The sequence below is a fragment of the Podarcis erhardii genome (genome assembly GCF_964252035.2).
Source record: "Podarcis erhardii genome assembly, chromosome: 10".
NCBI classification, from domain to species: domain Eukaryota; kingdom Metazoa; phylum Chordata; class Lepidosauria; order Squamata; family Lacertidae; genus Podarcis; species Podarcis erhardii.
The window spans coordinates 61,345,537-61,355,976 of NC_138500.1; the positions used below are offsets into that span (position 1 = coordinate 61,345,537).

The following is a 10,440-nucleotide window of genomic DNA, read 5'->3' on the forward strand; positions in this document are numbered from 1 at the left end:
TATTAAAATTCATTACATACTATGCCAACAAAACCTTCTTCCCACAAGATAGAAAAGGAGGGAAAACAAGCAGCGAGTTAAACAGACGGTGAAGGGGTCTTTACATTGTCATCTATAAATCTTTCCCTGGCTTTCATGGCCTTCATCACAAAGACCGCTACCACATGGGTAATGCGTGGGTTTGCATCAACTAACAAAAATTTTACTCTATCTTCAGGACTGGTTATAGAGTTGGGTATAATTTGCAGCAATGCATCTCTAAACCCCGAGTAAATGGGGCAATAGAGGAAGTAATGTGTAAGATCCTCTTTAATTTTCATAAGGCAAGGACATAAACGATGTTCTACTGGGGTTTTTGTATATCTACCGGTCAGGTAGGCAGTTGGCAATGTTTGAAACCGTGCCATAGTGAAAGCTCTCTGAAGGATGGGATCGGTGATATCCACCAAGTAGTTGGCACAGATTTTGACTGCTTTTACTCAGGGGAACCAGTAGGAAAACCCTGAGTTTTTTATCTTGGTGGAGTCCAGAAAGGCGTCTTTTTCAAAGATCCATTCCCGAACTTTATCAGGGCTCCACAATTTGAGAGTATTAAACTCAGGTAGGTTGTATCTGGATAGAATGTCTAATAGGCCTTTATGCCAAGTGGTATTATTTTGTAATGATATAACTGATGTGGGTTTTTTTGTTTTGTTTTTAATGTTTTTACTGTATTTATATTCAATGTTAGCCGCCCTGAGCCTGGTCTTGGCCAGGGAGGGTGGGGTATAAAATTATTATTATTATTATTATTATTATTAGCCATCTAACCACCAATCCATCTTAAACAATGTCCAATAAAGGAGAGTTCACCACTTTCCAAGGCAACCAGCTACGTAGCTGAACAGCTCACACCATTTGTTTATGATAGCAAAAATATCACGGAATCCAATTCTATACAAATATCAAAATTTAGAAATGTTTGCTATCTGATAAAGCCACATCTCTTAATTCCTGTCCATTATTTTTTGCAATCTGGTTATGAGAATTAATCCCCTTTATTGAACAGACACCAATTTTATATTGCTAAAGGAGTCCAAGGCAGCCCATTTTAGTGCCTGTTTTTCACGTACATACTGGTTGTTGATCTGTACTCAATACTTGTGCTCACCTGCTCACCTGACAGGTAGCAGGATCCTATCTTGTTTACTCGGAAAACGGTTCCTACGTATTTGTTAATGTGCTCCAAATATTTAAAGATTTATGATGACAGATGATAAAACGTGCAAGGATGCAATGATGGTAATATTAATTAAGATGATCACAATTAGGGGCACCATCCAACTTTTAAAAAGCACTCCAGGTTTCCTTTATTTCACTTGCAAGAAAAAAGCTTGCTAATGATCTGGTCAAGAATGAGAATCACTAAAGAAACTGTTTGTTGTTTTGCTAGAAGTATTGGAAAACATTTTCTCTACTGATCTCTTAACTGAACTTAGCACAATGAATTGCTATGTGATTTTGTTCATTTGTATTATAATTTTCTATAATGAACTTGATTGATTGGCCTGGAATATATTGTTATATTCACATCTGGGGCAAACCTGCTTAGATTTCAGGAATTGCAGGAAAAGGGGTTATATAGTATATCTGATTTGAATTCCCTTACTTTTCTCAATAGGGTTTGTACAGGTAGACACAAGTTGAAGGAGCTACCTTCCTTCACCTGTTTTAAGAATTGTCTAAATGGTTTTTTTCCTTGTCCAATAAATAAACGCAGCTGTCTAACATTCTACTTAGAATGTAAGGCATTCTAAGGTTCCATTGCTGAAGCAAATTCCTGAATTTCTTTGAAGAAAATCCCAGTCCCTTGGTTACAATGAGATGGTAATTTGTGGCTCCTGGTTAATCTCTGCCAGTCTCTTAAACAGCAGTCAAAGGAAGGAGGGGATGTGGATAAGCAAAGACTAGGCCCCAAGTTATCAGCATCTAGAAGGCAACTGGCTCTCATATTTATGAGCCATGGACTAATGGAGCAAGCTGGACTTTCTTCTGAGATACAATCATTCAAGTATTTCTAAAGGACCACAATTGAATCCTACCTGTAGACTAATGACAGCTTTGCAGGGAAGATTTAAGTCATGGGGCAGAGAGCATGCAGTTCCCCCACAACCCCATCGCTCTGATCAAAAACTCTGGGATAGGAATAAAAACACCTGTAGAATCGGCACTTGCCAATTAAGAGAAACCATTACATTTTATTTTATTTGCATCATTTGCATGGGTAAAAGGACGAGCTTTCCACACATAGAAATTCTTACCTTAAAATAAGTAAATAAATAATTGTTCAGTTGCACCTTAAAGGTAAAGGTAAAGGGACCCCTGACCGTTAGGTCCAGTCGTGACCGACTCTGGGGTTGTGGCACTCATCTCACTTTACTGGCCGAGGGAGCCGGCGTACAGTTTCCGGGTCATGTGGCCAGCATGACTAAGCCACTTCTGGCGAACCAGAGCAGTGCACGGAAACGCCGTTTACCATCTCGCCGGAGCGGTACCTATTTATCTACTTGCACTTTGACGTGCTTTCAAACTGCTAGGTTGGCAGGAGCAGGGACTGAGCAACGGGAGCTCACCCCATTGCGGGGATTCGAACCGCCGACCTTCTGATCGGCAAGTCCTAGGCTCTGTGGTTTAACCCACAGCGCCACCCGTGTCCCTTAGAGTTGCACCTTAGAGACCAACTAAGTTTGTTCTGGGTATAAGCTTTTGTGTGCATGCACACTTCTTCAGATACACTGAAACAGTTATATATAACCCTTATATATAGTGGGAGGGTGGGGTGGGGTTTGTCTCAGAAGGGTAGTAGGAGATGGGTGATTGACTCAGTGGGTATGGTAAACCTACTGGACAATTTTATTTATTTATTTTGACTGCGTCAGACCAACACGGCTACCTAAAAAGGTAAAGGTAAAGGTACCCCTGCCCATGCGGGCCAGTCTTGCCAGACTCTAGGGTTGTGCGCTCATCTCACTCTATAGGCCGGGAGCCAGCGCTGTCCGCAGACACTTCCGGGTTACGTGGCCAGCTTGACAAGCTGCATCTGGCGAGCCAGCGCAGCACACGGAACGCCGTTTACCTTCCCGCTGGTAAGTGGTCCCTATTTATCTACTTGCACCTGGGGGTGCTTTCGAACTGCTAGGTTGGCAGGCACTGGGACTGAACGACAGGAGCGCACCCCACCGTGGGGATTCGAACCGCCGACCATGCGATCGGCAAGTCCTAGGCACTGAGGTTTTACCCACAGCGTCACCCACACGGCTACCTACCTGAATCTAAATACTTACCTTGTAAAGGCTTTCTGGGAAATGGTGTATAATGAGTTAAAGAAAATGTTTAAAAATACTTTTGTGAAGAAAACCAGAAGCCTTTTTAATGGGTATTGTGGGTGAAGAGATACCAAGGGAGGATAAAAGACTGTTTATGTAAGCAACAACTGCGGCAAGAATTCTCTTAGCCCAAAAATGGAAACAAGAAGAAGTACCAACGAAAGAAGAGTGGCAGATGAAGATGATGGACTTTGCAGAACTGGCAGGAAAAATCCGAAACCAGCACGATCAAGTATTCCAAAAGGATTGGAGTAAATTCATACGATATCTGAAAGATTATTGTAAGCAGTTAACATCACTAGCAGGGTTATCTGAAGACTTGTACTGTAATGGGAAATTTTCTATCTTTCTATATTTATTTAAATTCTGAGCCATTCTGTAATGAGCATACCTTGGTGAAAAATGTGAAGTTTTAGTCTTTGCTGTGCCCAGAGCACACATCGCCTTGTCTTGTGGCCATATCAGAAGCTGATGTGAAGATTGCTGATCAATGCTTTGCAGGGCAAGGTGCTCCTAAATCCAATTTCAGCTCTTTTCGCAGCACCAAACTTTTGTCCTCTGGATCAGGAAACTGATGAGATCACTGCTGAGGATCACTTTCCACACCAAATACTGCAGTAGAAATTATTAAATTTTTCACACATACACACACAAGTCCATCATTTGAGTTACATTATTTATATGATGGAAAGAAACGATCGATGAAAGTTGCTTTTCCCCCCTTTTTTAAACCTAACTCTGAGTTATATGTGTATTCTTTAGGCTTTCTCATTTATTGCCCATCAAAAAGCACACCTTTGTAATAAAAGAAAGAAATTGCTGTGAATTGCAACTGAAATAGCAGGCACCCCGGGCCAGATCAGAAATCTACCTTGTATAGCATTGCCAACTCCTAATCCAAGTAAGAATCCTCCATTTAATGGTTACATGACATGTTTTACGTTTCCTGACTAGCTGAATATACATCCGCGTTTCTATAGATTTAACCATGATTCAAATGCCACCTTTTTCAGTTGTGGCATCATTAAAACCTTGTAACTCATTGTGCAGTAAAAGTCTTGTAATTTTAACTTGCCCTTTTAAAATTCTAATTTACAGAACTGTCGTCTGTACAAAAAGACTTGATAACTGCCTGTTTTTCCGCCTGGTGGAAAGTGGGCTTTGATGTGATGCTTATGGTCCTGAATTCAGGTTAAACATCCGAACTCACATATGAGAAATGAGGAAAATGAACCTGTCTCCTTTCACTCACTTCAACTTCTGCAGAGTCGACACATTTCAATTACTGTATCAATAAAATCTTACGATTCTAGGCAGCTTCTGGGGCCCACTTTCTTTAGAAATTAGGCAGCCCCTTTTGACAGACAAGCTAATCTGATTTCTAGCACTTTACCTCACCGAGAAAAGTCTTCCTATACACTTCTGAGGCGAGCAAGCGCCAGGAGGCAATTGACAAAAGCAAAACATTTTCTCTTGGGGATCCATCTAGTCTGTCGGCTACACCAGCCATGTCTGAAGCCAAGCTGACAAACCCAGGCCCCAAGGAGACAAGCTGTCTCCTCCTCACACCCTTTTTCCAGGAGTCTGCCTTAACTCAGCTTCACACTTCATTTGCAGAATTCCCTGGCAGAATCCCCTCCTCACACCTTCGCAAGTCTCACCTGCAAGAAACCCCAAGAGATGGAAACAACAGGATATTCCAACAATTGAAGAATGGCAACAGAAAGTATTGAAATATGTGGAAATAGCAAGGCTAACTGGAAGAATCTGACAGCAGGATGATGAGAAAAGAATGGTCCAAATTTATGGTATACATAGAGATAAAGGGTAAAGGGACCCCTGACCATTAGGTCCAGTCGTGACCGACTCTGGGGTTGCGACGCTCATCTCGCTTTATGGCCGAGGGAGCCGGCGTACAGCTTCCAGGTCATGTGGCCAGCATGACTAAGCCGCTTCTGGCAAACCAGAGCAGCACACAGAAACGCCGTTTACCTTCCCGCCAGAGCGGTTCCTATTTATCTACTTGCACTTTGACATGCTTTCGAACTGCTAGGTTGGCAGGAGCAGGGACCGAGCAATGGGAGCTCACCCCATCACAGGGATTCGAACCACAGACCTTCTGATCGGCAAGTCCTAGGCTCAGTGGTTTAACCCACAGCGCCACTTGCGTCCCTTAGAGATAACTGTACATAACTGCGTCCCTTAGAGATAACTGTACATAAATAAAGACACTCACAGGACTGAAATAAAACTCATAAGGTTTATTGTAAACATTTGGTTAGACTACAAGATGTTATGCTGTAATATAATAAGGAATGTATGTCTAAAGTATAATACAAAAATTTATTAAGGAATTATAGACATTTATAGAACGTATATATAGTAATCACACTTAAGCAAGAGCAATGTAGAGAAGCCAGAAGAGGGGTGGAGGGAAGTTAATTTGGATAAGATATAGATTTACAGGAGAATAATAATGTTAAGCTGTATTGTGTTTAAGATATTTGGAAAAAAAATTAATAAAAATTATGGGGAGGAATAGAATACATAAGACATTCAGGTCAGTCGTTGGCAACATCTCACTATAAAAGAATCAAGAATTATAAAGGCGCTTTGGGTAAGAGGTCTTCAGGTTTGAGCAGCTTCTCTTTTCTGTTCTTGACGCACTGAAATGTTTAAATGTTTCTTTGCCATTCACACCCTTTGGGAACCACTAATCCCATCAAATCACTTAAATGGGCTATAAGCAAACACCTCCCCCCCCCTTTGGGGGTTTCCATCAGATAAAAGGAGCAGAGCCCTAGGGGTGGGTGGGGGTCGTGCCGATATAAATTTCCCCACACCCTGCCGAGGTTTGCTCAGATCTGCAAAGAGACCTTTGACTCTGCGAGGCATCCTCACGTTACGGAGGCGCCAGCGATGCTCCCCGCTGCCGTCCTGCTGGCCTTGGCCCTGTGCCGGGCGGCGGGGCTGGACCTGGGCTTGTCCACTAAGTGCGTCTCCATCCCCAAGGACATGGCCATGTGCCACGACATCGGCTACTCGGAGATGAGGCTGCCCAACCTGCTGGGTCACGTCGGTTTGCCCGAGGTCGTGGGGAAAGCCGCCGCGTGGCAGCGCCTCGTCAGCACCGGCTGCCACCCGCACGCGGGGATCTTCCTCTGCTCGCTCTTCGCACCCGTGTGCTTGGACACGTGAGTACCCGCGGCCGGACCCACGTGGGCCGTTCACACGTTCAACTTGGGAGATGCGAGTTCGGTGGGGAGAGGGGCGCAGACAGCACGGCTGGTGGCTGCCGTCGACTTGGGGAGGAAATGGGGAAGGAAGGCCTCTTTTTCTTCCTCGAAGCCGTCTCTCCGGCGGGCGGCCCCCCCTCGCTGCCCTTTCAGACGTGCACAGCGTGCCTGCGTGTTTTGCTCCTAAGAGCTGCCCTGCTTCCCCGACAGCTTCATCCAGCCTTGCAGGAGCATGTGCGTTGCGGTCCGCGACAGCTGCGCTCCCGTCTTGCAATGCCAAGGACGCGCCTGGCCCAGCAGTTTGGACTGCGATCGGTTCCCCGCAGATGAGGACACGTGTCTTGCATCCCTCGGCAAAGAAGCTAAGCGTGGTCTCGGAGGTACAGCTTTATATGGGGGTTTGGGTTGCATGTACTTGCGACGGGTCTAGTGGGAGGAGGCATGTCCTCATTGTTGCCCTTGCAGAACTCACCAGGAAAGGAGAAGGGGGTCAAAAGTAGAATTGGTTGTCTCTTGCTCTGCTTACTGATGGCCTCCCTGCCTTCTGTGCTGCCAGTTTTATTGGGCACCAGATACCATTGTTTCACACACTGGTACATTCATATCCTACCTTTCTCCTGTTGAGGTTCCCAGACCCACAGCACCACCTGTCCTAGAGAGAGTGGGTCTAGTCTCATCCTCTCTGTTCTTGCTTGCTAGCTTTCTGTTGCATTTTAAAATTTCATTTTAATATTTTTTTAAAAATGTGCTCTCCCACTTTCCGGGTCACCTTCAAAGGTAGCCCCACGTAGAGCGCATTGCAGTAGTCCAAGCGAGAGATAACCAGAGCATGCACCACTCTGGCGAGAGAGTCTGTGGGCAGATAGGGTCTCAGCCTGTGGACCAGATGGAGCTGGGAGACCAGATGGCCCTGGACACAGAATTGACCTGCGCCTCCATGGACATTTGTGCATCCAAAATGACTTCCAGGCTGCGCACCTGGTTCTTCAGGGGCACAGTTACCCCATTCAGGACCAGGGAGTCCCCTCCCATACACACACCCTGTCCCCCAAAACAGTACTTCTGTTTTGCCAGGATTTAACCTCACTCACCTGGAAGAAAGCTCCACTGGATTTAATGGAACTTACTTATGCGTAGGGTATACATGGTTAGAATTGTAATGTTGGAAATCACTGGGTTAAAGCTGACCAAAAGTCCAGAGGTAGCATTATTATCCATGTACGATGGGGTGGAGGGTTCGCAGGCTATGAGGGACTTGCTCACAAATTTATTGACAGCTGCACAAATTATGATAACCAGGAAGTGGAAGGGGCAAGCAGAATATAAAATGGGAGAATGGCATAAAGAGGTGTGGGATATAGCTACGAATGATAAATTAACATGTGCCGTTAAGGTAAGACGGGGAATACGCAGCAGAAATTATTTTGAGGAGATATGGCGGGTGTTTGTAGAATTTGTACTGTTAAAACAAAAAGGGGTCAAACCATCGCAGGAGGTGTTGAAATTTTGGGAGGTTGGATAGTTACAATGGAATGGTCTCAGTTTTTTATTCCTACTTATTTATGATAGTTACTTTTTTGAAATAATAAAAATAAATAAAATGCCTTTTAATCGGGGGGGGGGGAGAGAGAATTGTACTGTTGGATATAATTCCTAAGATATAACAATTGGCACATATGGCGTCCTGCTGAAGCGTTCTATCTGACTGGAATAGCTTTGTCGGCAGAACATGAGCTTCTTAATCTCAGGAGCATGGGTTCACGCCCCACGTTGGACCAAAAATTCCTGCACTGCAAGGGGTCGGACTAGATTGACCCTCCTGGTCCCTTCCAACTCTACAATTCTATGATTCTCAGGGTTTATCCTATAATATACAGAGCCCCTAGCTCAGCTTTATCTTCCAAGTTGTCAAAAAATGTCTCAGAATTCTCCGGGAGATCTCCAGACATGACAGGTTTATTTTCTGTGGGAATCAAGTGCATGCCCCCGTGACAAATTGGATTTTTCTCCTCTTAACCGCCAGCCTTTCCCAAGCCTATCTGCCAGACTTGCCCGGCCATTGATGAGCTCTTGACGCGCAGGAAAGTGCTGGACATTTTTTGTATCGGCAATTTTGGTAAGTTATTATTGGCACAGTTAGGATCGAGGCATCCCTGCGTATGGGCTTGCTAGATTCTACAACATCTTCTCTCTTAATTTCTATATTAATACAGGAGAAGCGGCACACACATACAACACACACACACACACACACACACACACACACACACACATTATTTTTCTTTCTGTCTCTTTGCAGCCGCAAAGGTGAAACTGTCCAGGAAACGACCTGTCTTCGCCACTCAGGAATATGACCTTGACTGCCAGGTGGAATTCATTAACCAGGGGTCGCTCTTGCCTTTCGATGCTCGCAGTGTGATTAAGCAGTGGTTTCTGATTAATGAAAACTGTACTCAGCAACTGGTCCATGCCCACCGTCCCAAGTTATATCTCATTGTGGGGACCACTGAGGAAATGAACATCGTTGTCAACCAAGTGTATCACTGGCAGAAGTGGGATTACAGGCTGACCCTGGCAACGCAGAAACTGAAGCATCGCAAATGTGCGTAACTCTTCATTATCCAGCTTCCAGCATTCGTGCATTCTCCGCTGATCCAAGAGCACAAGCAAAGGCCCATCATATTCTCAGTAGGCCCATTCACTTCAATGGAGGGAGCTAATCGGGGCCAGATTTAGGTTTGATGAGGCCCTAAGCAATAGAAAGTAATGGGGCCCTTTCTATGTCCAGCTGTCCTTTGTCAACAACAAATGGTCGCTGTTTTTTGTTTTGAATACATGCTATATGGTAATTTATGGACCTAATAGGTATCTAAAGCCATTTGCACGTGTTGCCATGCAACCAGTTCATGCAGAATGTAGGCACCCTATACAGTGGTACCTTGGGTTACATATGCTTCAGGTTACATACGCTTCAGGTTACAGACTCTGCTAACCCAGAAATAGTGCTTCAGGTTAAGAACTTTGCTTCAGGATGAGAACAGAAATCGTGCTCCGGTGGCGCGGCAGCAGCAGCAGGAGGCCCCATTAGCTAAAGTGGTGCTTCAGGTTAAGAACAGTTTCAGGTTAAGTACGGACCTCCGGAATGAATTAAGTACTTAACCCAAGGTACCACTGTATATAGAAATGAGCAAACCAGTGATACTTTAGGGAGCAGGCTAGCAGGCGGGGCCCATTACTTACATCATAGGAGCCTACACAACACAAAACACTGCTGCTGTATGTAGGTTTTATTTTATTTGTTTTTTATCTTATGTTTTGGAAATGTACATCCAGGTTTTTTTGCTTTAATTTTTTGGGGCCCCCAAGAGAGTGGAGCCCTAAGCTATAGCTTGTTTAGCTTATATGTAAATCCGGCACTGGAGCTAATATAGAACGGAAGGCATATGAATATGTTCCTTTTTTGAAATGTATGGGTCAGGGCAAAGGTGTCTTGTAAAACCCAAGTGTATCATAAGCCAAACATCAAGCCTTACCTATTTCTGAAATGTGATAGAACAGATATAAATGTCTACTTGTGCTGTGGACCTCTGAATATTTTCCGTAGGAGCACATCCACATTGTATATTTAAAGCACAACACTTCCACCAAAGGATTCTGGGAACTGTAGTTTGTTAATTGTGCTGGGAATTTTAGCTCTGCTGGGGTTCAGTTATGGTTCTCGGGATTCTTTTTGGGGGGTTGGGGGGCGGCAGTGATGGTTAAAGTGCTACAAGTATCTGGTGTGACCTTAGTTACATTTACTTGTGGCAAGACATCATGCCTTCAGAACATTTGGTTGT

At 44.4% G+C, this 10,440-nt stretch overlaps 1 protein-coding gene across 1 annotated transcript; it reads left to right on the forward strand.

Moving 5' to 3' along the window:
• The first annotated feature begins 6,254 nt into the window (after positions 1-6,254).
• Positions 6,255-9,998, forward strand: LOC309350830 (secreted frizzled-related protein 2-like). Its single transcript, XM_081878111.1, has 4 exons — positions 6,255-6,559; positions 6,812-6,981; positions 8,625-8,717; positions 8,901-9,998. The coding sequence occupies exons 1-4, from the start codon at positions 6,285-6,287 to the stop codon at positions 9,209-9,211; spliced, it is 849 nt and encodes a 282-aa protein (XP_081734237.1). The 5' UTR covers positions 6,255-6,284; the 3' UTR covers positions 9,212-9,998.
• Positions 9,999-10,440: the final 442 nt, after the last annotated feature.